Source organism: Pocillopora damicornis, chromosome 11, assembly GCF_964200805.1.
Source record: "Pocillopora damicornis chromosome 11, jaPocDami1.2, whole genome shotgun sequence".
Lineage (NCBI taxonomy): Eukaryota > Metazoa > Cnidaria > Anthozoa > Scleractinia > Pocilloporidae > Pocillopora > Pocillopora damicornis.
The window spans coordinates 22,441,820-22,468,137 of NC_142680.1; the positions used below are offsets into that span (position 1 = coordinate 22,441,820).

At 38.5% G+C, this 26,318-nt stretch overlaps 1 protein-coding gene across 2 annotated transcripts; it reads right to left on the reverse strand.

Moving 5' to 3' along the window:
- LOC113678373 (microtubule-associated serine/threonine-protein kinase 3) lies at window positions 1-26,269 on the reverse strand. 2 transcript variants are annotated; one of them, XM_027195255.2, is made up of 28 exons: window positions 25,687-26,269; window positions 22,241-22,474; window positions 21,089-21,111; window positions 17,812-17,924; window positions 14,756-14,846; window positions 14,156-14,243; window positions 13,454-13,486; window positions 13,106-13,158; window positions 12,633-12,707; window positions 12,283-12,358; window positions 10,843-10,872; window positions 10,650-10,730; window positions 10,153-10,257; window positions 9,888-9,986; window positions 9,311-9,481; window positions 8,930-9,018; window positions 8,244-8,510; window positions 7,830-7,910; window positions 7,448-7,518; window positions 6,876-7,103; window positions 6,429-6,533; window positions 5,901-6,020; window positions 5,296-5,710; window positions 4,893-5,164; window positions 4,543-4,778; window positions 4,096-4,170; window positions 2,715-3,192; window positions 1-2,344 (listed from the first exon to the last, which is right to left on the reverse strand). In XM_027195255.2, the coding sequence occupies exons 1-28, from the start codon at window positions 25,957-25,959 to the stop codon at window positions 1,728-1,730; spliced, it is 4,599 nt and encodes a 1,532-aa protein (XP_027051056.2). In that variant the 5' UTR covers window positions 25,960-26,269; the 3' UTR covers window positions 1-1,727. The 2 variants fall into 2 exon arrangements, with proteins under 2 accessions (XP_027051056.2, XP_089043387.1); XM_089187261.1 differs by lacking the exon at window positions 25,687-26,269 and adding an exon at window positions 24,733-25,132.
- Window positions 26,270-26,318: the final 49 nt, after the last annotated feature.

Genomic DNA, 26,318 nt, shown 5'->3' on the forward strand with positions numbered 1-26,318 from the left:
TACGTTATACTTCGTTTATTTCCACTTTTTCATAATTACCACTCATTACACTTATTATCATTTACACCATTCAGAATCATTCAATGAAAATTAAATAAGTGTCTTTTCCAGCCCCTAATATCACGATCTACCACGCCAATGCCACTGGACGCGCAACTCGACGAGAGGTTGGAAAGAATTTGTATTGCTATGGCACTCGAGAGAAAACCAGCTTCCCTCGCACGGTTATCACAAATCTATGTGATTGGACAAAAATATACGTACACAAGCGAAAACGAAGCGTAAACACGCACACTCGAACACACATACTCCATATACCACACATGCATGCTTCAGGCACAAATCTTCAAACTTTCACAAAGACGCCCTCACATTATTCAATCGGTAACAATACTTTTCTCGCAAATGCCAATTACCTCTAAACTCTCTTGTTTCACCTGATACTAGTTACACAAAATAATGAGTTTGTTCCAAAACTCTTCGAGAACTTATGAATTCTTATACATCAAACCGGGACTGTCCAGTTGGAATAAACTCAAAAATAAGAACCTGGAAACAGTCGATGTAAATTTGAATCGCAGTAACCTGGAACAACCATCTTTTTCCTACCAAACAACGACGTATCCAACAAGCTATTAACCTTAATTCGTTATGGAAACTTAAATTTTGAAAATCCTGGTTCTTCTCTGAGAGTTTTCACTGTAATCTAAAGGTAAATGAATTACTTGTCGAAATGTTTAAGCGCTCTTCGATTGAGTGTCGAAAACAAAAAACCACTCAAGCACTCTGTGTTCAATCAGGATAAAGAAAAATATCACTAAGGAACGATAAGAACAGAGTCAAAACAAGCAAACTTCCTGAGGCACGAGAAAACACAAGTGACGTGGTCGCGGTAGGATTCAGTATGTAATCTGATTGGTTAAGAGAGTGGGGCGAATATTCTGAACCAATCATACAGCGGAGTCAACCAGAGACAAAGCAATCCCGAATCACTTTCGACACTCAACTGAAAATTGCTCGTCGTCTGTTGTGCTACGTAAAATAACCTTCAATGTGAAGGAAAACACAAACATATCCATTTAGCAATATAGAAAAATGTCAATAATTTACTTGAGAAACCAAAAAGCAACGAGGATGAGGTTGAACTTCCCGGATTGTTAGTTACAACCTTGAAAAGCCCATGACGCCGAAACCGCGACATTTTCATCTAAGGTACGAATGCAAATTCTGACGAAAGAGTATATGACCCCCTTTCGCAGGACTACTTCTCAATAGTTTTACAATGTACCTATCAATTTGTCCACGTTGTTACGTGTACGAAACAAGACTTTGGTCACCTCATACACAATAAAACATTTAAGTTAACTAATTGACATAATGTATCTGTCTTTGTATCTATGTACATATCTCAGTTATTTACAGGTATTTACAGTATCTACAGGGCAGTCTGTCTTTTGGTATTAAGAACTTTTTTGTCGTGAACCGAACCCAAAATAACTTAAGCGCGGAAAATTGAACTTGACCACGGTGCAGTTGATTCAGGTTTTGCATCTGAATTGTTGAGAAGTTGGCGCGAGTTTTTTTTTCAACCAATCACAGAGTAAAGTGAAATAAAACCATTGCAATTTCGGAATACGACAGATAAATCAAAGAAAATTGCTCCAACCAGTCGAGGAGATCCATCGAAGTTCACCATTGTTCGATTCTTGGTAATTAACGGCCAGCCGTCAAAACCTCGTATCCAAATCTGTTTCATCTAGCTTTTCTCCTAAATTGCCTCTTGGTTCAAGCTTAAGATTTGACAATATTTTCGGTGCCTGTTCGGAATGTCTTCGTAGCTCGCATTTAAGTTCCAGTTTATTTGGACTTTTTGTTTCGTTCAAGCTAACACTTCGCGGACGTTCGAGGGGACTTTCGTGTTCGACAACACAACGTACAGCTTGGTATACTGCATCATGTCTACGGTGGTGGCGTCCTTTTCGCTCAAAACTGTCTTGTCTCCCGAGAGATCTCTCATCACGAGATGTCTTGCGGCGAAATTCAGTCTTTTTATCGTGTTTGCTGAGATGAAAATGATCCGGAGATAAGGCGCGTCTTAATAAAGGCGACCCAGGCCTCGGGGAGGTCTGGGGCGTAATTGTAGCCAGATGTGGTGACGCAGGGGACCCCCGAAGGGTCAAAGGGGACGTGCTACGAGGCTGGTGTCCATGAGCGTGAGAATGAGAGGGGGAGACTGAGGTTGGCGAAGGTGTCCTTGCTAGGGGTGACACAGGAACGTGCGCTGATGATTTTCTTCTTGGAGAACGAACCGCTCGCAGCTTTGGAATAATTCCTTGTAGAGTTCCTAACAGAAGGGAAAAGAATAGGTTAGGTTGCTTACATGTACGTGAGTGGCTAAAAAATCCTCCAGGACTTAGCCCGGTTTACGGTGTTGCCAAAAAACTTCTTGACATCCTCGCACTGTCATATTTCGCATTATGGGGAAGAGTTGTTCAAATCGGACAATTTGGCGACCAAGTTGTTCCATCTGGTTACTGAAACAAAACTGATTTATCTCTCAAAAAGAGAGAACAGTGACACCATCCAAAGGTCGAGGCCGGACCTTTAGATCGAGAGTCCTTTGCCCATCACGCCCCAATAAATACAACTGACCTTGCAAATTTAAAAAGCTAAATTTCTTATTGACCTAAAAAAAAAATTTTTTTTGCGCTGACCTGGTCGTCCCAGGCCATGCGCGCAAGGCGAACTTGGTGACGATGCAGGACTACTACCGACAGAAGATGACGACTGATCCGACAACGCCCGAAAATCAAACGAGTGCGAGGTGAGTTTGGGTGAGGCCGGCCGAGGGGAATCTGGTGACGACACCACACGCTTCAGTGAACTTGTTCTCCGAAGGCTGCTTCCTGGCGACAGACTTGCTCGACGGCCAAACCGCTTCCAGAACGGTTTTTGTTTCGGATGTTTATCTGCCGTTTCGGAACCAGGAGAAGGAAGGTTTTGAGAAGCAGTTCCTTTTCTTCCGCGTTTGATAGGAAGCTTCTTTCGGACTTGTTTACTTGCCGACAGCACCCTTTTCCGACCTCCTCTTTTGATGGATGTCTTGGCGAGTTCTGTAGCGCTGAGTTTCACTTTCGTTCCACCACCAAGGATAAGCTCAATGACTTGGCGATGACTGAGCCCCATCACCGACTGCGAATAAAATAGCATGATGCATTATGGGACGTGACTGTAAAATGGAAATTCTTATAACGTCTATTCACGGCAACGTGAATGCTCCAACGTTCTGATGTCATACCATGGAACTTTCTACTAAAAACATTATAGTAGGTTATGTAATTATGATGCAATTCTACCAGAATACTTTAATTATATGCTTCCAGGATGTTCTAGATTGCGTTCATAATGTATCTAAGGACTCGGTCATCCAAGAGCAACTGTTGCTGTTGTCTACAGAGATTGATGTGGATTTGCCCTGCTATACTGATAGAGAGCTATTGTAGTATACGGCTGTAGACCACCGAAGCTCGCATGCGACTCTTATCCCAGTAAAATGCACCATCCACTTACGTCAAGATCACTTGAGCAATAAAGCTTCTATTGCAATACCGAGTTTCAACCGACGAAGAAGTAACAAAAACAGTTAAAGATTTCATCAATAAAAACATCGCAGTTCAAACAATTAATCAGTAGTAACACAACGTAGCTCTTTCCTGATAGCCGCTGTGACCGCGTAACGCAACTCCATAAGCGTTTCGTGACAAAGCTATTAAGGGGCCATTGGAACGAGAAAACTAAGAAAAAATAAATCCCGCGAACGAGACCATTTACAAGAATCTGCTTAAATGATAGACAGAGTTCTCGTAGATTTGGTTCACATCTGCACTGCCAGTAAAGTTGATCGCTGTCCTCTGCCTCTAAAGCGATCAAATAAATGGTTTCCAAGGCAAGTTGGCCTTTTATTGACAATCGCGGCTACCTTTCCTTGATAAATGGCCTTAATATTACAATTCCTAGCAAAACTCGAGTCTCAATTAGAATCTCTGTAGCATTTGTACCAGTTGCATCTAAATAAAGCATTCGAACGAAAATTACCTCATCGTTCACGTGGGTCAACAAGTCGCCAGGCCTAAGACCTGACTCAAACGCAGCACTGCCATGGTCCACATTCTACAAACAGAAAAAAAAAATTCTATCAAAACTAGAGTCGCGTCTAAGTCGCAAGAGAAGTTTGAAAAACAATGGCTTGTTGGCCATGCGAAACTCTCCACCTGAAACTTCAGCAACTGCTCCGTTCTTTGAACAAAGCTGATCTATTGAACTTGAAAAACTGACAATCACAAATGTTTCGTCATTGGGCTTTTCACTCAAAAATTTTAACATTTTCATGTCTAATGCTTCCTTACCCTTTACCAAAGAGAGAACATTGGAAAAATCATCGTTGTTAGGTTCACCCTTTCAATATATCCATCCTAAAAGGAGGTTACCAGAATAAACAAATCTTTCACAACGAGACATTGCTCGATTATATCACCAACTTACCGACACAAGGTGATGGACTTTGTAGTAGTTCGTATCTCCGAAGTACACACGAATAGCCTGTAAAGTGAATCCATATCCACGAGGTCCTTTCTCGATTATGATTGGCGGACGAAGACAGAGCGACAGTGTCTTGGCTCTTCGGCGACTGGTCGGAGAACGAGGAGGAGTTCGGGACAGAGGCGAACCCGGAGGGCTTCGTATGTGTTGGCTTAAAGCGCGATATTCATCGTCGGATACTGTCGAAAATGCGGAAAAGCGCGTGAAACAAAATCATGAGAAGGATGGAGCAAACCTAAGGCTCTTTAGAGAAATACATAAGTAACTGGAGAGAATTGATGAAGTTAACTTACACGAGAGCTCTAATTTGGGTACAGATGAAAGTCCTCTGCCTCCCTCGCCCGGGAGAGAATGGGTTCGCTGAACCCGATATCTGTCCGCGGTCTCAGTCTCCACAGTGAGACCGGCCGTGGAGGGTTTGGTCGGGCTCTCATCGTCAGCCGATAATGACAGCAGCGGGATAGGTACTGGGGCCAAATCGGAATACGCTTTCTTCCTTAATCGGACGGTGGGAGGGGTTAGTGGGGAAAATGGACTGACATCTCGTTCCACAGGGGTTAAAGAACTGAAAAAAAATGTGAGAATGATCGCCACAGTTTAGCTTAAAATCACCATATCAAAAAACTAATCTCTTGAATTATTGCTTTGTTTACTCGTGGAGAAAAAGGCATAAAAAGAACCAAAAAAATAGCTTACTTATTTGTCGAATTCGTTCGACTAGGAGGACGATCGCTATCAACGCCGCTATCACTTCGTTGCCTTTGGAAATCTTCGTCATTGTCTCGGCTCTCAACGTTAAGTGGCGGGTTCCGTTCCAGACTCCTCTTTCGGACAGTCGGTGGGGAACTTTCCGAGCTCAGGTCGCTTCGGGGAGTCGACACTTCTTCACCCGAGTCTTTCGCGTCTGAAGCCTTCTTAGGGTTGTTAGGGGATACGGGGGACGAAGGACCCGGAGAAGTAACCGGAGATGGGACCGGTGACCCACAAATTCGGGAATACCGGGGGGAACATGTAGAGAAGTTACTGAACTCGTTTAAAAAGCTGCTGAATTCTTCGTCATCTTCTTCGTCGTCCTCTGTTTCCAACTCATGATTGTAGCGGTCCGTGCGAGCTGAAACAAGGAGGGGAATGATTGGAATCTTGTCACCATAGCGTTTAAGGGGTTGTAGAGCACATTCGAGCAAACTGGGAGCTTTATGTTTACATTTGAGAAATCGAGAGGCTGGTGAAAGTTTTCTTGAACAATCACATTTCCGACGACATTTGAAAATTACTCTTCAAGAACGTTGTGTCTGACTTACTATCGAAGTAGCTTGTGTCGTCCTCGCCATCAAGTTGAGGTATAAATTCAGCTTTCTGTCTCAGCAACGCCGTCCAATTTAAGCCCAGAAAGAAATTGTGCTCCCTCACCTCGTGTGAACCTGAACAGAGAGAAAAAACATTCCAGAAAATACATCATGAAAGGGCTACACGAGAAACGTCAAGGATATTTTAGACGAAATTCTTACAATCCCTGATAGGAGACGCAACCGACGAAATGTTTGGGTAACTTGTACTATTTCAGATCAGACGAAAATGATTCGGAAACTCGTTGGGAATTTCAAAGGAGATTTGCCGAACAATGGGCGGAAGACGACACTGATGTAAAAATTGTTTATAGGCTATGAACAGTGACAGACAAAAACATGAGTGCAAATATAAGATAATTCACAGTCTCTACTTGCGTAGAGTTCGACAAATATGCGCTACAGCTGAAAGCTCACGATTTAAAAAGGTAAATGTAAGACAAAGGTATTATGGTACATAAAATCGACCCCACGACCACTTGCCTGCAGTGCCCAGACGTGCTATAGGATCCTGTTCTAGTAATTTCGTTACCAGATCCCGCGCGTCTTCCGGAGGGGCCTCGTCTTCTCCTGGCCATTCAATGACACCTGTAATGATGAGGAGGAAAAGACTATAAAAAATCTAATCAGAGATAAATCTCCTCTCTGGCTGGAAATGTCCGAAGACGGAAGGAATCGTCCGAAAACGAACGGAACTATCCGAAAAACAGAAAGACCGTGCAAAATCGGACAGAACCGTCCGAATGCCGACGGAACCGTCCGAATTTGAACGAAATCGTAAGAAATCGGACGGAATCGTCCGAATTTAGACGAAAACCTCCGAAAATCACTCTCGGACTGGATTAGAAGGTTACCTAGAAGGCAATTTTGTACGAAGAAAAGATCTACGCTATAGTCCAATGTGAAATTGTGATTTTTTTCCTCACTCACCGCTCAAAGTATCAGCGAACAACTCCTCGGGCGTGTCACCATAGAAGGGGGGTACTCCAATGAGAAACTCGTAGAGGATGATCCCTAAGGACCACCAATCCACAGGCTTGCCATAGCCTTGCCTGAGAATGACCTCAGGCGCCAGATAATCCGGGGTACCGAAAACTTGCTGGTCCATGAACTGTTTTGTCTCTTGAGCGAGTGAGTGTTCATACATATGTGTGGTGCCTAGAAGAGAAATACGAGAGAAAATCAGCGAAGAAAGAATGGGAGACGCCGTTGATTAACCTTTCGATCCCTTAGAGTGACTAACATCTAATTTCTCCTTACAATATCACCCCTGAATCAAACATAACGGTCACGAGAATAAAGGAAATGATCGCGAATTCAAGAGGCTCTTGATTGTTACACAAATTCTCCTTATCAGCACCTTCAGAGAAGTATAGAGAACAGTATGGAGAATATGCAAACTGATATGGGGTACAAAGGACTCTGGATCAAAAGGGTTCCAAATAAAGCCCTGGAAACGCGAAACAGTACAATGAAAACAAATGGAAAAAACGAGTACTTACTGTTCATAAGTCCAATCTTAGATAATCCAAAGTCTGTGAGTTTTATATGACCCAGTGATGTTATTAAAAGACTGGAGAGAGAAAAAACCACAAAGGATGTCAAATTCAGACAACAAATAAAAGATGATAAAAAAGATAAATGCGTGCATAGATAAAGACAAGGGTGAAAAATTGGAAGCAAGCGCGTTTCTCCGTACGCGGGAAGATTCGGAACGAGTCGGGGCTTTGCCGAGGTCTGGCACTAGATACCTTATCGACCTTTGGCCAGCTAGCATTGCTTAAGGTCTCAGACTTTCCCGCGAGCGACGAAACACTTGTGCTTGTGCAAATGAAAGAACGAACTAAAGAATAAATGAACAGAGACATTTTTATCAACACTTACTTGTCAGGTTTAAGATCCCGATGAATGACGCCATAACTGTGCAAATACTCCACGGCTAATAAGGTCTCAGCAACGTAGGCTCTGATGATAAAAAAAAACACAAAGTCACTAAGTAACTGGATTTTTTGTGTAATCGTTAGGGTATGGTTCGTGCAGTTCTACTTGAATAAGGCCAGCATATTCAATTCCCTCAGAACTTTAAGTTTCGCATTCTTTGCAAGTTTAACAAAAAAGTCGCAATTGATTTTACCCTTGCATTTCATTGGTTGAGAGGATGACGCACGTTTTTTAGACCAATCATTGAGCCAGATGAAGCAAAACCGATAAAATCTGGAAGTACTTATCACACTCGGTTAAAAAATCGCTATTTTTTTTTGTTTTACCCTTTTAGAGAATTACTGAAAAGCCGTTTACCTGGCGAGATCCATGGGAAGCGGTCCGCTGTTTTTCAAAAGCGATGCGCAATCTCCTCCCTCGACATATTCCAACACCATACAAAGATGTTTCTTCGTCTCAAAACTGCACCACATTCCAACCACAAACGGATTCTCGGCGAAGGTCAGAATGTCTCTTTCTGCGAACACTTGTTGCACTTGATTTCTGTGCAGCATAAGTTGCTTGTTCATCTTCTTCATCGCAAATCTCATTTGAGTCTGTTTGTGTCGTACTAGGTAAACAGCACTGTAATTCAAGAAGAAAAAATATTGAATCAAACAACCATCGCCGCATTTATTAGCTCTCCCCTTCCTACAGTACCAACCAACCTTATGCAAAGGAAAACCTATCGGTGCATGAGGTGGGTAAGTATGGGGGCAGGGTGGGCTTAGGTTGTCGATTGCCGGTCTGCCCTGTAGAAGGACGTGGGTTCAAGGTCGAGACCGGACCAACACTCAGGGTCTTAAAATAACTGGGTAGAATACGCTGCCTTTGCTTTGACATCTACAAATGGTTACACATCCTTGTCTTTCGGATTAGAACGATAAACCGCAAGCTCCGTCTTCTGCATCTTCTCTGTTCTGGCTAGCAGGGGACGTTACAGAACCCACGCACTTCTCGCAAAGAGTAGATAGAGAACGTAGTTTCCGGTGTTGTGGTCTTACCCGTAAGCACCGTTGCTTATGAGTTTGATGATTTCAAAGTCTTCCTCTGTTGGCATTTCTCCTACTGTCGAGTTAGGACTGGCAGATTCCTAACAAGAATGAAATCATACAAATGGAGATTAGCGCACTGTATCCAAAATAACAATACAACTAAATAGATTTACCACAATGACAAAGGACTACTTCAATAGAGAAAGTGCCAGAAAACCGACTGATTGGGTTAATCAGAACAAGAGAAGGAAGAAGACACCTACAGAGAGGGAACAAATTGAACTGAAAGAGCCCAACACAGGATGACAAGGAGGAAGGAAAGAACTTATGAATCAAGGAATGATGAACTTCAGTTCATTTAAAATGAAAGAGGAAGATGGAGATTCTTACCAATGGTGACTCAGGTTCTGGGTCCTCTGGCGAGTCCGGTCGGTTATCTTCAGTTTGTCCCAGTCCTAACTTGAGTTTCACGTAGCTAGTGATATCTGCCTTGTCGGTAACCCTCTCCAACTCTCGTCCTTCTTCTTCAAGTAGGTTGTAGAAATTTTCAGGGCTAAATTCCTAAAATGCAAGCGAAGATTCTAATTAGAAGAGAGTAAACCTTCTTAGGAGATGTGTCTGAAATGTTCTCACATTAAAATTATCAGGATCAAAACACCCTAACTGTCTGTTTGTTTGACAGTCTGTCTGTTCGTGTTTCGGTCAGATTGTCTCACTATATGTCTGTCTGTCTGCTTATCTGTTACTATATCTGTACTTCAGACTGTCTGCCTTTTTCTCTGTGTCTCTCTGTTTGCCTGCCTGTCTCACCGTCTGTCGGTCTGTCTGTCTGTTTGACTGACTGTCTAACTACCATTCTTTCTGTCAATCTGCTAATCTGTCAGAAATTATTTCCTTCCGTTACCATTTCTTTCTCTGCATCGTTTGTTTAGTGGGTTATTTACCAAAGAAAATTAAATTAATTTACCAGACATTCCAATAGCCGAGCTGGTCTTGACATGATCATAAGCAACTTCCTTACAAGTCTCTTCACCGGGGAAATATCCAGGTTTGTTTTTTGATGGGCCTGTAAGAAAACATGGACGTTAAGTTATATGAACACATGAAGTCTTACACAAACAAAGACTACAACAACAACGAGAATAACAATAATGATGATGTCGATGTCAATGTCAATAACAAAAATGCGAATGATGAGATTATGTTCAAACATATCTGAAACGATGGCCTACCTCGATAAGCAGCCGCTCTAGCTTATCAGACAGGTCATAAAAGTACAAACTTGTGAGAGCACTATCCTGGGACTGTTTGAGAAGATCGCGAGCTGCTTCAAGAACCTGAAACGAAGTTTGAGATCAATTAGATTAAAACGAGAACCGCAAGAGAACCATGAGAGAACCGCGCGAGGGAGCAGACACATGGTGGGACTTCACTCTATCGCGTGAATTCCCGCTCGCAAGGGACAGTATAAATAGCTCGCACTCACCCCTACCCCCTCCGAATTTTTTCATGCACCCCTCCCGACCCCAACATTTTACTGGTGCCCATTTATACCCTGGGTGGAGAGAGACACTGATAGTAAAGTGTTTTGCTCAAGAACACAACACAATGAAACGACCGGAGCCTGAAAATGAGCCTTTGATTTCGGAGTCAGAGTCTGAGTCCACATCGCAGCCCATGTATCCTACACCTTCGAAATACATGGAATAAAGCAGCAGCAAAATTATACCTGATTCCAGACAAAGTTTAAAACTGCGTCGCAGCTATGATGGTTCAGTGTTCCCTCTTCTGCGTATTCTTCTATCAGCTCCTAGAAAAAAACAACAACAATCAAACAAACCATCAAAAAGGGAGCGGCGCTCCAAACCTCGGAAAAAAACAAACAAAACAAAATAAATGGGCCATAAAATGACTGCACTTACACTAAGGTTCTCTTCCATTTGTGTTATGGCCTGTAAAAGAAAAATTGTACAAAGAAGAGTAAATATAAATCAATTGAAACATCAGATGACGGTGAGTTACCACAACAGCAAGGCATCATGAAAAAAGGTTTATGTTCATTCATCTTGGTAAATACAAAAGTATTTAAGTTTGTCTCATGATGTGCTCTTTTCAAAAACAACAACAGGAAAGCCATTTGATGGACAACCTCCGCGGGAACACATCCCCGTGATGCACCAATCATAGCTATTGAAATCCAGCCAATCAGCTTATTACTACACGAGGTGACGCATATCAAGTCGACATCATCGAACGGAGAAGACTACCGTATTTACCCATGTATGATGCGCACTTTTTTTCTATAAAAATAAGCATCAAAATCGCGGTGCGTATTATTCACGGATTCAATTGTTTGTCAAGCACGTCCTAATTTGCATACGTTAAAAAGACAACAAAGAAAGTAAAAGTGCGCGGATCGGTGGCCTGGGTAGGAGAAAGAGCTTGCTTATTTACGACTCATTTGAAGCTCACGTGACAGATACGGTGACCGCTTCCTTCTTCAGCCGCTCGATGTATCTTTGAACAAACCGTTTAGAGATGGAGTCCGAAAGCAGTGGATGGCTGATGGAATTCACGAATTTACTGGACGACAAAAGGCTTCGGAAGAACTGATCTGTTCGTAGATTTCGCAAGCGTAGAAAGCCATTCCGTCAGAAATGATCGCTGCCTCTTTCTGAATTATGGGATCACAAACAATTCGGATGGATCACAAGATGAATTGGTTTACAATTCAACCGAGATCACTGATGAACTTGATGATTCAGTCATCGAAAACCTATTCGAATTGGATTGCGAGTCGGAATTTGAAGGTTTCGTTGTTTAAAGACACTGAACATTTTACTTAAATCACGCAATTGCAATGCAATGATGATATTCAAGCTACCAGCAGTGCTGTGAGTAGAAATAATGTTTATGAATGGTTGTTATGATAATAATTCAAGTTGTGAATTTAGGTATATTAATAAGGACTTCAAGTTACAACATTTGTAAAACGTTAGACTGTTATTGAATAGAAAAGTCGGTGCGTGCGATATTTGTAGTAGCAACTAGTTAGAAATTGTTGTAAACATATTATTGATGAATTCCCAGCTCTTGTTAATTAAATGAAAAAATGGAAGTTTTCATTCTTGGTATTTGTCGTGAAATCTTTTTTTTTTTTTTTTTTTTTTTCGGAAAAAAGAGGTCAAAAATTAGGAAGCGTATTATACACGGGCGCGCATTATACACGGGTAAATACGGTACATGTTGCAGTGTGCAGTCGAGGCGTTGCAATCCACAACGGAAGTGATAAAACAATGACAAACGATATAACTTTAATCAATACTACAAAGCCATTAGCTGACTTGTAACAATAACCTCACCTTAGGAAATCGCTCTCTGTACAGATTATTCAAAAGCTGCAGTTCATCTTCATGGATGAGGGGAGATCTTCCAGGACTGCAAAAAACAACACATATCTGTAGTGATTAAATTGTAACTTCTCCTAACATTCACTCTCAACTCAATCCTCGATTCTCAAAAGTAGCAAGGATTGCAAATCGAGAATCGGATTTCGACACGCGCAAGGAGCTTTCCTCCGATAAACGATTTAATTATCCAAAAAGGTTATCGAAAGATCTCAAACGTCTTGAGTCCCAACACGACCCTAGATCTTTCAAATTTCAAGGGACATTCATTTTCATCTAAATAAAAAAGAACACAGGTTACCCACCTCAGACTTCGTGACCTTTGTCGTGGTTTGGGTGATCTGCGACCTCCAGTATCCTCTTCCTGGTCGCTGTCAGCACTTCAGAAAAAAAAAATTAAAATCCGTCAATTTCCACGAAAGTGTTCGAGTCTTCGCTAGATATTCTATGGAAGCCCGTTCCAAGATCATTGGCCTCAGATAATAATGACACCATAGTTTTTTTCTTTTAAATATATAGATTGTATAAATTTTGTTTTATTTAGAAATATCAAGAGTTCAAAATCGTGCTGAAAAAACAGTCTTTAGATCCTGACATCAGTATGCACATTCTCCAAACTGTTCTCTATACATCTCATATGGCACTGACAGGGAGAATTTGTCTGACATTCACGAGCTTTATATGTTGGAGATCATTTCCTTTCTTTCTCATGACCTTATTTTTTGATTCAGCAGTGATTCTGTAAGGAGAAATTAGAAGCTTATCACTCCTTAGTTACCTAAAGTGTGCTCCATAGTTGTACTCATCACTATACGGCAATCCTATCTGCAACTGTGACAATATAGAAATTCATGTTAACCATTTAACTCACAAGATATGATTGCTAATTCTCATATCTACCTACAAACCATTTCTCTGTAACTTAGTTATGAGAATTTGGTGTCAGATCAAGATAACAACCTGTACCTGATAAGTTTGAGTATTCTCATTGTCCTTTGCTGTATATGGTACGGATATTACAGGGAGAAGAAGCGTTTTAACTACTTCTGGGAGTTAAAGGCTTAATACAATAAAATGCTGAAATGGAAATAAAATTAATAAAATGGAATTTAGCAGTAGTACCCACCTGATGAAGTTTTTCTTGTGACGAAGCCAGTGACTATAAAACAAAGTAAAAATGTTTAATGCAAAAATCAGCAAAAACTACATGCACGTCCCACAAGTTTACACGAACAATACATTTCTACAATAGGTAATTTATAATTTGTGTGACTAACATTATTTTTCTTTGATTACACTAATAGATAGCGGGTTACACAATGAAATCTCAAATCATGTAAAACAATTAATTTACCAAGAAAGATGTTTTTTTGTCTTGTCACAAGCACGGGACAATGAAACAATTCTGAGTTCCCATGAGGAATTGAACCCCAGACCTTTGGATTTGCACTCTGATGCTCTACCACTGACCACAGAGACTCTACAGTGAGCGAGGTCTATTTAGAAGTTCAAATGACACGCGTCCTGCATACTGCTAGGATCAGCAATGTCGATAGCGGAATTTTTTTAGATAGAAATAGTAGAGATGGTAAGTTTTGAGTTCAGTAAAGAATTAAGAAAGATGTTTTTTCATCTTGTCACGAGTGTGGGACAAAGAAAAAATTCTGAGCCCCCATGAGGGGAAGGTTTTGACTTCTAAATGGTTTCTAGAGCATGTTTCTCTATTACCATAAGAATTCCCAGTAATAGACTGTGAGTAAAATCTGAGGCTGCTGGAAATTGCGATGGCTGTTACCGTAGTAAGCAATTACTGAATTGTAATACTTACAGAGTACGACGACGAACAAGGAGTGTGTGTTCCATATCCTGATGATGATGTCAATGACGCAACAGACCAGCGCCTTCCAGCCATGTCTCTGTTGGAGTAACAGCACAGCAAATATAAAAATATTAAACAAAATCAATTGTAATTGTTTTATTTATACATGCAGTTAATTATTTACCTACTTGTATTATTTGTGAGTTTACTTGTAAAATAGCTACTTAACTAAGTATGAACTCACATTAATAAATTATATGTACGTACATCATATGTATGTAAAAAGTCACAGGCCGCTATTTTTTTACTAGCAGCCAAGCCACTTTCTCTGGTTGCCCAGTAAACATACTTCCATGTTGCTGAAATTTTCACTTAGTCTTTCTCGGCCAAGTTGGCTTAATAATTGAGGGGAGAATGGGAAACACTCCAACTGACATCTGATAAACTACTAAATTCTCTATTCAAATTTTCTTGCATTTCCTTGTGAAACACTGGGAGGATTAGATGTTGTGTCAGAAAGCACCTCCTCAACTAGACAAAAATTTGAGCCTCTTCTACAATTTGATGATTTGAAATCTTTCCAATGATCCACAAAAACATGTTGCTTACTTTCTGATATTTGAAAATGCAAAATGTGCTCCTGAGGAGGTATTGCTGGAAGATGTATGAAAGCTAGGACTGCCAACAGGGCTGTCAGAACCTACAAAGAAAAACAAAACAAAAACATACAGTGTATCAATATCACCACTTCTAAGTTATCATGTCCTTGGATTGGATGGTACACTGCAGGAAAAGGTGAAGTCTGCAGACAACTTTAACCCTTTGTATACCAAGGGGGGTGGTATTTATTTGTCACAAAAATGAGTACATTATACAAGAATGCTTGTCAAGCCTGCTCTTTACAACAAAACCCTATAAAACTATATATATTTGGGAAGTGCATTAAAAATTTACTTTCACAACAATTATAGAAATTGACACATGTCAAAATTGTGACGTCACAATAAGCATAATTTGCATAATTATGCAAGTTTCTAAAGGAACTTTGAAATCACCAGCTCTAAACAAACAATTCCAACTTTTGGTTTCTTACTTGAAATTCTAATCACCTTTTAACACAATTTCAAAAGGTAAGAAATATTAATTAGGGCAATAACCCTCCTTTTAGAGAATTTAAGACAGATTAATAATTGCCTTTCATAAAGTAAAAATTGAGTAAAATATAAATGAAATAAGAAATATTCAAAAGATGCAAACAGTTTCTTTATCGGTTATATAGCCAATAGTTATGTACCACACTTGCACAAAACTATGCTCTCACATTAACCAAGAGTTAATTTCTTAATGATCTTCTTCTTCCTCTTTGATATGGCCTCCCTCTTCCTTCTTTTAGCCGACGGGGACCATTTCGACTTTCATCATCATAGTAAAAGTCTCGCAACGTGTGGTACCTTTGAAAACAAGGCTCAGGGCACATTCTAACACCACAAATTGCACAGCTGTATATTGTTTTCACTTTCTGGATATGGACCTTGCAAGTTAGTCTTGTTTCATTGCTCACAAGGTAATGGAAATGATCCCGGTTGAATCTTATGTCAGGGATAGCAACAGGAGTTTCCACAAATCCCGTGTCTCTTCGAAAGCACTTGCCTTGAACTAATGTGCTGACCAGCTCCTTTCTGAACTGCAGTGCTCTTAGACTGGAATGATTCTGGGATTTGGTGTGGAGAATGTGTGCATTTGATACACACACCTCTATCAAATAAAAAAACACTTTGTAATACCAGACTGACCCCTTCATAAGTCTGGCATATGCGACAGTTCGCTGGTCAGACACATCTACACCACCCATATAGGTGTTGTAGAGGTCAATAACACCTGGTCTAGAAAATTGCTTCTTCTCCCACTTCCCATTTACTTTTACTGACCGCTGAACTGGGCTCGAGTCCATTGTACTGGTGGGAAGGGTAGCTAACACACTAACTGGCTTCCTGTCACGCCATGTCACGCAAGTCAAATTTCCCTTTTGCCTGTACAAACACTCTCCTCTTTTAAGATCTTTCACTGCTTTTTCCTTCACACCACAAATCTCTCTTGGTAAGGCTACCCTGTTGGCCCGAACTGTGCCACATGCAAGGGTTTTTCTTTCTTCTAACTCTTCAAACAAAGCAACAGAAGTATAATAATTGTCCATGAAGGCATAAAATCCCTTATCTAGATAAGGTTGCAACACAGACATAACTGCCTTCCTTCCTAAGTCTTTCTGAACTTCATTATTCTCCTTGCCAGTATAAATCTTGCTGTTCAACACATAGCCACTGGTGGATTCTGCAAGTGTGAAAGCCTTTATTCCAAATCTTCCTGGCTTTATAGGGATAAACTGTCTGAAATGCACTTTGCCTTTGAACTTAATTAAAGTCTCATCTATGGCAAGTTGCCGCTCAGGGGTGTACACTTCCTGAAACCTTGCTATGACCAAATCTGGGAAAGGCTGGATTTTGTACAGCTTATTGTAGTCTGCGGAGTCGCGTGGGGGAGCAAGGGTGTTGTCAGCAAAGTGCAGATACCGCAAAATTTGTAGGAATCGAGTTCGGGACATCACGGATGGGAAGAAAGGAGAACTTAGGACAGGATCAGTACTCCAGTAAGAACTAAGGTTCGGTTTAGTAACCAGCCCCATATTTAGGTACAGACTAATCCAGGCCTTCATTTCACTTTCTGTGACTGGATACCAAACAGAGCTTTCTGTTGGCCCTCTCTTCTGTTCTGCATATAAATTAGTCTGACTAACTAACAACTGCCATACCTCTTGTGTGAAAAACAGCTCCAAAAAATCCAAACACGATTTCAGATTTCTTGTAGTGACATTTATTTCAGGTTCTTCACTAAACTCAATATCTACTCTGCGTCCAATTTCTCTAGACCAATCTTCCTCATCCAATTCCACTTCGTTGTCAGTGTGATCTTCCTCTTCCAACTCTTCGCTAGAATCGTCAGAGCTTGATTCCGATGCACCAGAGTAAAATTCCTCATCAGAGGCTCGATGCTCGATGAAATTCGCTAAAGGCAAGTCTTCTTCGTCGATAAATTGAATTTCAACATTGTTTTGATCGTCGAAATGTAGTTCAGCATCACCTTCAAGAGCCGCCATTTTTAAATCTCCCCGTTCAAAACGTCCAAATCACAAAAAGCCTCAAAATTCGCCCAAAAACAAGCTCGATGGAAGAAATCCTCGAAAAAACTAATTAACGACTTTATGTAATTTACATTGAAATGTAGTATTAGTTTCCAGCCCCTCAAAGTGCTCTTTTCAGGCCGCCCGAATGGGGTCTGTATTTAAGTGGCCATATATGGCCACTTGGTACGCAAAGGGTTAAGCTTTAACTCCCAAGATTTCATGAGTAATTCTCCCTACAGTCTGCCATACAATTTATGTGATGATAGTTTGGAGAATATGGAATTGGATCAACCAATAATCCCCTAATTGATATTTTTCTTTATTCTCATTACTTTTATGCATGATATCATACTGACAAAGTAAGGAGAAATTCTGTCTAAGTCACTAAGTTTGTCCAAAGAGACTATGAGTACTGATATGCCTCTTGAATGACATTTTAGTACATTTTAGGTTAGTCCCTAAACAATGGCATGATGTTGGCACTTACCATGAGTAAATGATGATGAAAATGGCGAGTATGGTCTGCCAGAGTTTGTGGATGGCATGGAGCTTGCTGTGGTGTAACTTCTACCAGCTTTGCGAGATCCAGCATTGAGGGAGCTAAAAAAAAACAAAACACTGATGTTAACATACCAGGGAATTCTCTGACTGGTTTCCAAACAATGTAATGCAACTTAACAGTTTTGCCTCATGAAGATGTTTAAGTTTAAACTCCACATAACACATTATGTATACATCTACCAAACAAATGAATATTAATAAAAATGTAGCTTTCCTAATTGCAACCATATACATATGTATTTACAGCAGAAGTCAATGTGCACCGTACTCACAAAGGTATTTGCAATTTGTCAGGACACATGTTGATTAAATAACTTGTCTCAAAAGACACAATTATTTCATACAGTTATTGGCCAGAGCACAACAAAAACTTGCACAGATATGACACAATGCTATGAAATCACTTCACTAATAAAATCTTCTCATCAAATGTGAGAATGTAAATAGTTGGCCTAAATATGCAATTCTAGGACTGAAAACATTGCTGACTTCCAGAAATAGCAGTTTTCTGGTTAATATTACATGTATCTAGACTTCCAGGCATTTGAAACAATGCCTAATCCATTTAAGGCCTCAAATAATAACAATAAACCACACTTTATTTATCTGTCCGGACCATTTTTCTTTTTCTTCAGAAAGCAGAAATTTCAAATCACAAATACTTCTATCTTCCTGCTACACATTTCTGCCACAATAACTTGTCTTTTGATAAATAACAATTTTGTTGTTTAATAGAAAAATCTAAATATGTTATTTTGCCTCTAAATTTAATTAAAATTCAACTAATCCTTCAAAATTTACAAGATAATATTGAACAAAGCCTCAAGTTGTGATAACATAATCAACCACCGATGAAATTACTTTGAAAGGTAACAATCAGACACCATGATCACTTAACTTTGATTTGGAATTAATAACAACCTATTCAACATATTTATGAAAAAAATAAGTGTTTAAGACCCAGTATGATATCAAGAAAATTGTGCAATGAGTACATTTGCATGTTATCTAAAGAAAAATTGTACACAAAGAAATTCAAAAGAAGAATTGGAGTATAGACGTCAAGTCTGGTATGTAAAAATTTTTATTATTATCTAATCAAAAAGAAACCCATAATAATTGCAATTGCCACTGCAATGCTAAGCAAACTTAAGGTTCAAAATTCAGAAGAGAAAATTCCTTGTTGAAGCAGTTAAAGAGGCAAAAAAAATTATTTGAAAGGAGAAAAAAAATCTGAGCGCAGGGAAATTGTAATGATGTTTTTGACCATCAGGAAAATAGCAGAATAGATTGGAGATATAAGATAATTGCCCCTACAATGCAAATTATTCAATTATGTAAAATTCACCACAGTACAATACCTCATCAATTTTAACCTTTGTTTGAAACAAAGAATCACTTTAAATTATCAAGCAATTACCAAGCAACACACATTTACAGATTGAGAAATATTTTGAATATACAGGCCCATACATTGAAAGACAGCTGAGCCTTTGTTTAGAACAATAGATTTGAAAAAAATTTAATATGTCTCAAAGTTAACATTTTTCTTGTCTTTTTGGTTGGCAAGGGAAAAAAATTTGTGCGACATTAAAATGAATGCAAATATCAATAATAAAGCTGGTTCAAAAAAAAAAAAAAAAATTCACAGAGGAAATTTTAAACCATAACATACTTATAAATTGTATATAATTTCAGGCTTCTCTTGCTCATGTCCATTTGATGGATACATTTGTTCAATCAGAAAGTTATGTGGCACAATGTTTGTTACATGAGGTGTCTTTAAAGAATACTGTCTCATTTTCATTCAAAATTAAAAAGTGAAAAATGTGCCTTTCACATCCTGAAGTGTGATCAATATTCCAATTCAGCATATTACATGAACAATGAAACATGTGATTATTCTGTTAGTAATAATTTTCTATTTACAAAAATGCAATACTTAGCACTGTACAAGTTCAATAATGTTATATGTTACATGTTCAGTTTTCAATGTAATAAAATGAAATGTGATCCAAATGTGCTGGCAAAAGATTGAAAACAATATTTACCAGCCTTTACAAACATCTGCTTTTCCATCCTTACAAAGCTTATCATATACTTTTCATTATGTCACAATATAGGAAAAACAGATCTAAGAAATTAAACCACTGACCTTCCAGAGATAGCCATGCAGTTTTCCATCATATTGCTAGATACGTTTTTCAGTTTCAAAATTTTGACAGAATATAGAATGCAATTACAAAGAAATTTATGAAGACAATGATTCTTTAAAAAAGCTGCTTCATCAAGCTAAAAGAATATACAAAACCCCAAAGAAATGAAATACAAAGAATCTCTCTGGACAATAGATATTCCATTCAGCAATTTGCTAACATCACAATTCAGTTTCACTTTGATCAAAATTAACATATGACACCAACCTGATACTTGATAAAAGATCAATTAAAACACTTTGACAATAACCACTGGTCAGAAAGGTTTTACACAATAACAAAGCCCTCTTCAGACCAATGTAGATTTGGCCACTAAAAAACTTAATTTTCAAAAGTGCTTCGGGCAAAAAAGACAGACAGCCATGTACATATAAATACTGTAGCTTTTAAAATTTATTAACATGTATGTAAATTGCACTTTAAAAAAAAATGACCAAGAAAAGCAGCATAGAATTATCTCATCTAACAAGCATGATTGCCCAATAAAAAGAAATGTGTCCCAGGAGAGTGCCTACATAATTCCTACTATTCGTCTATATGAGTCACCTGGTAAATGTAAATGAGAAATACATTTGAGAGGAAATGATAGCTAAATGGATCCAATACACATTAAGCCTACTTGACATGAAATCTAACACAGACAAGTTGCTTTTGCACATAAATTTTACAGCACATTGATGCAAAGAAGAAGAAAACTATTTCCCCTTGCTCCTGGAAAAAAACAACTACATAATTTGAACAATGCTTGTAAAATAACGTCTGGTGAGCTTGAGATCATTGGAAAATCACGTGATTTCTTACGTCATAAGTAAATATACATCAGCGTAATAAAAGGTACTCTTTAAAATTATCTGCACACAACAGGATGTTGATAAAACTACACAATCTGTCCAAAAACCTTACTGCAAAATTTGAACAAACCTCATTTGTTGTTTGCTGCTATCTGACTACAAATGAATTGAATTAACATCTATGTGGAAGTCATACCTTGGTCTCCGGCTTATGTCACTCTGAAAATGTACAAAATAAACAAGAGATTAATTGGATGACATTTCTCACCACAGGAGTTAGCTCAATCCTTCCTTTGGTTGATCAAAAGGAAATTTCTCCTTACACTATTAATACACTTTCAAGCAGAACAGTAACGAGAGGAAACAAAATTATCACGAAGTGAATGTTTTATGATTTAAAATCAACTTCTCAGAGCTTGAATTATAGAAATGGATGACAGACAGTACAGAGAATCAATATTTATATCAGAAGCAAACAGTATGAAAAATTTGAGACAAAATTATTTATTGACAAGAAAGAAAAGATGTCTTTTGTTTGCGTGATGCCAAAACAAGAGGTGATTGGAATAAGGTCAGAAAACTCTTGATCCTTAAGGTCAATTTGACGTTTCTCATCTTCAAGGGGGTAAAGTTGTCCAGGCCATTAAAATTAAGCCAGAGAGTTCTGCTACTAAAAGCTAGAGAGTTCTTATATTTCTGATGCCATTTTACACATTCTTGATATAATGTTGAAGAAAATATATGGTTGGTGAAAAGGAGAACTAATACAACTTAATCTTAAGAGTAAAAGGCTACTATAATCCGAGATTTATGGTAAACCGGGATCACAATCAAAGTTGATATCAAATGTCTTCATCAACAGCTGCACCTTGTATGTAGTAATAACACTTGACTGCAATTACAACAGAATTTTCTGGCATATTCTAATATCAAGTGATTGAAGGCTTGTCGGCAATTGTAAAGTAGCCAAAACCCTAAACCCTTAGCAATATCTGACTGAGAAAAGTCTGAATGAAAAAACCATCTGTAGGCAAATGAGTATACCTACATGATGTTCATACAAGTGGAAACAACTTTTCTATTTAATGAAGTCAAGCTCACTATTTACAAAAAAAAAAGAACAAAAACCTAAAAATAATAAATTAAAATAAAAAACATTCATATGCTTATGCTTTATCACTGAAAAAAAAAAAAAACCCCCACAACCAGAATACAAACAAATGTCAAAAAAGTTATTCCCACCACATAAAAAACCCTTTCCCAAATCCTTTTGTCTTGTTATTTAATAAAAAAAGGAAGAAGGAAAAATTAGGTTACAAAAGATGTATTTCAGTTGACTTCAACTTACACAACTGCCTGAGAGGTTGGGTTCTGAACTCCCTAATGAAGGATTAGCCCTCATGCGGATCAAGTTCGATGTCTCGTCAAGCCGTGCAGATGGAAAACCAAAACTCTCTCTCCTCTTGGATCTTGTTTCTGCAAAGTCATCTGAGAGTCTTGATCGATTAAGCCTGAAATTTCTTGGCAGTGATGAAAAAACTTCTGCATTCAACTCTGCGCTGTTATCAAGCTCCGAGTCAGACTGTAAAAAAATATATATTTACATAAATAGTGTTGCCTACTTGGACACTTAATAATCAAAAAGTAATTTGCCAGTGAAAAATTTATCAATCAAAACCTCTAGCTTAGTAGTTTATATGTGTAAACGAGTGTCCAACATACCAGGTAATTGCTCGGTACAAAAAATAAAATTTAATCAGAATTGTACAATAACCAAGCAGGTGCTACACTAAAAGTAAATCCAAATTTCTCTTCCATGGCTCAGAAAATTTTTTGATAAAAAAATGATCTGTATGGAGTACAGCATGATAACTTGCTATTCAAAAAAGTCAAAAAATGAAAAAAATAAACAAGTTTTCCAGCCTTTCTAATCAACATGCAACAAAAAAATGCTAATATATTTCGAACGGATATGCAAGCCATTCAAACAGTTTGTCAAACACTTTGAACTGATTTTTTTAGGCGTGCGAACGGATAACAAACGGTTTACCCCTTCGAATGGATAACTGTTAGTGTCCGTTTTGCCTTTCACAGTCACAAATTCTTATCTAAATATGTGTACTTAAATATTCATTGCGTTTTAATTAAAACTATGTCTTGATATCTTGCAGATTCATGAAGGGAGCCCAAAATTCAATATCATTTCTACAAATTCTTTGGTTACAAACAAAACACTCTGCCCAAATTGATTCACTTGAAGAACATAAAACCTAGATTTTTAGGCAGCAAAAGAGTTCTACCCTTTTAGGAATAACCCTTAAGGAGCCATTAAATTATAGTCAATCAACATTTCAAGGATAAAATCATGAACACAACTGCCTTACCAAAGATATTCCAATTTGAAGAACACATTTGTACTCAGTCTATTTTTGCTTTGAGCAGTCTTTTCTGAAAGATTTGTGGTTTCTCAGAAATAACCAGTCCTGGCAAGTTTTGTTGAAAAGAATTGTTCTTTAACACTTGAAGCTCATAAAACCTGGATTTTTAAGCAGCAAAAGAGCACTAGCCTTTTAGGAATAACCCTTAAAAGCCATTAAATTATAGTCACTCAACATTTGAAGAAAACATTTGTACTCAGTCTATTTTTGTTTTGAGCAGTCTTTTCTGAAATATTTGTGGTTTCTCAGAAATAGCCAGTCCTGGCAAGTTTGGTTGAGAGGGATTGTTCTTTAGCCCTTTACACCATAACATCAGTATGCTCATTCTCCGTTCTGTTCTCTACATATTCTACATTATACATATACTCTATCTCATAATAACAAGGAGAACTTGTTCAAAAATCAGGGACTTCTCTGGTCTTTAACGTTTGGATCAACAGTGATACAACAGAGAGAAATTAGAAGCTAATCACTCTTAGGGATTAAAGGTTTAATCTCTTCATTGGCATTAAATTTAAATTGTTGTGTACTTAGCTTTACACAAGGCTTAAAAATTAACATGCAAAAACTGTACTTCATCAGAACAGAGCAAAAATGATACAGAAATTAGAAAAGGAGTTCGTTGGGTGGCAAAGACATTTGTTCTAAAGCTGCAGTGCTTTTAATAGATTCTGACTAATGGAATGAAAAAAGACATCAGAATATACAAATGCAAATGATGTACTAATTGCAGATTACCAAAGGTTTCTAAAGAAATCCGCAATTACTATATTTCTCAATCAATTTGAAGACCACTTCGTTTCAAATTCCTAATAAATCATAAACGTTCCTCGAAAGAAGAAGCGATCTCTATGAAAGATCGACTAGGAATTTATGATTAAGTTTTTATCTAGTGGCTGATTCCTCCGTTGAAATGTAAATGTCGGAAAAAACTTACAGTATAAGTTATGTAATCATTTTTTTTGTCAAATATATTTAATGGTCTTTTTTGAATGAAAAAGGGCTTTTGGTTGAACTCAATTTTAGTTTAGCCAAAGTCCACTAAAGCAGGGACGCCAAGGAAAGCTAACAGACAATTTTCTGCGAATACCTTGCTAAATCAACAGAAGATATATTTTGTAAACAATGCTTCGCGCCATATTTACACAACGCGAATTTTAGGGTTATAAAAACAAATGAACGAAGATCATGTTCGCGCGGGGAAAATTTTTGCTTCCAATTAAAAAACGTTTTAACCACCCAGGTAATGAAAATTCAAATGATTAGATTACAGATCAAGAGAACAGTGAAATACTGTTTCATCTCACGACTTAAAGTATATTCCTGCTGAGAATCATATATGCACTAAACGTAATCGATATTTGCATAATAAAGAACTTTTTACATTTAGTGATTTACACACCATTTCGCTAGGCAAATTGAGTGAGACTCAGTAATCCACCAATATACTTTTCCGTCAAACAGTACCCTTGCATAATAATTTTCACACGCAACAAAGATCAATGTACCATGAAGCCTATATCGATGGTTGTTTGTAAAACGACAAATATTACTCGCAGTTTCTTGTAACTAGGGAAAAAGTAGGGAATGATACTTTACGATCGCCCGTGCCACACTCCATCCTGAAAAATCCGGAAAGAAAAAAATAGCCACCTCACAAGAAGGTAGTCATAAACAGAGCGAAAACAAAGGTGTGATGTACAGCAAATGCGTACACATCGGAAATCACTCCCTCGTTTGACTCAGGAAATTACTGATACAGAAAAAAAGTCCGACTGGAATTCGGACAGATCAACAAAAGTGTCTCGTCAGATTTCGAAAGATGTCAAGAGGAGAGCAGGGCTGTTCTTTCGGTCAAATAAATCTGTGGCATATTTATAATATTAGTTTCAGGAAACACGTCAAATGGACAAGATGACATTTGGAAATAGGCCCAAACTTACGACATTGATAAATAAAGCAAAATCACACGAAACTAATTTTAAAATAAGTGCTCGCAGTGAAAAACAGTAGACTTTGTATCGATGGGGAATTTAAATATCTCCAAGTGTACGTCTGGATGTTAAAAAAGATGCGTGTAATAGTCGAAAGGTGCCTCGTGGTAATTTATATTTTTCACTGTTTCCTTTGATGCCAGCGGCCCTGAATAACATGCGAATGTCTTCGCGACGAAAACAACACAATAACTTTTGAAAAAAATAAATGTTGAGAACGCAGTTGGAGGTTTTAAAAATAAAATTACAACTTCAAAAATTGCTTGACTCCGGGAAATTTGGCCAAAAGTAACGCGCAAATAATTAGAGATAGGACAAATTTGTACAGAACAAAATTTGTGTCTGTGTCATAGAAGTCTCACCTCGTACGCTGAAAATTCCTCTCGCAATTTCACTATGGAATGCATTAAAAGCTCTCTTTCTTTGTCATCTTTCACGTTGTAATCATGCTCCAAGTCGTCCTCTGTTAATGATTGAAAATAGTTGAGCGAAACATCGTCTGGAAACAGCGCGGTTAAATGCCCTAGTGACTCCTTCTCTAAGTAGGCTCTTAGAGAACCTTCTCTGTCTTCGCTTGTCGTGCTGCCTTCGCTCTCAGTGCGATATACCGTCGATGAACTCTCTAACGCATCCATCTTCCCTCAAAACCATTTAATCGTCCGTGTTTACAGACCACGATGCAGCAAAATTTATCTTCAGCATAACACGACTGAAACTGTTCACATACATTTCATGTGGTTCTCGCGGACTCTGTCTGTAAAAACTTCAGTTTCTCTTTACCCCGCATTTATGCCGCTCGCGGAGTTTACAATAAACGGCTCATGGTAAATGGAATAAATTGTTTTGCAGACGGAAATCCAAGCCGAGTTCAAAGAGCCGAGAGAAGGCACTCAGAAGTTCGCATCCATACCACTAACGTGAGTGTGGATAAAAATAGAACTACTGGATGAATCCCCAGGGAGCCTTGTTTTGCGTCTCGCGCATACTTTGGTTA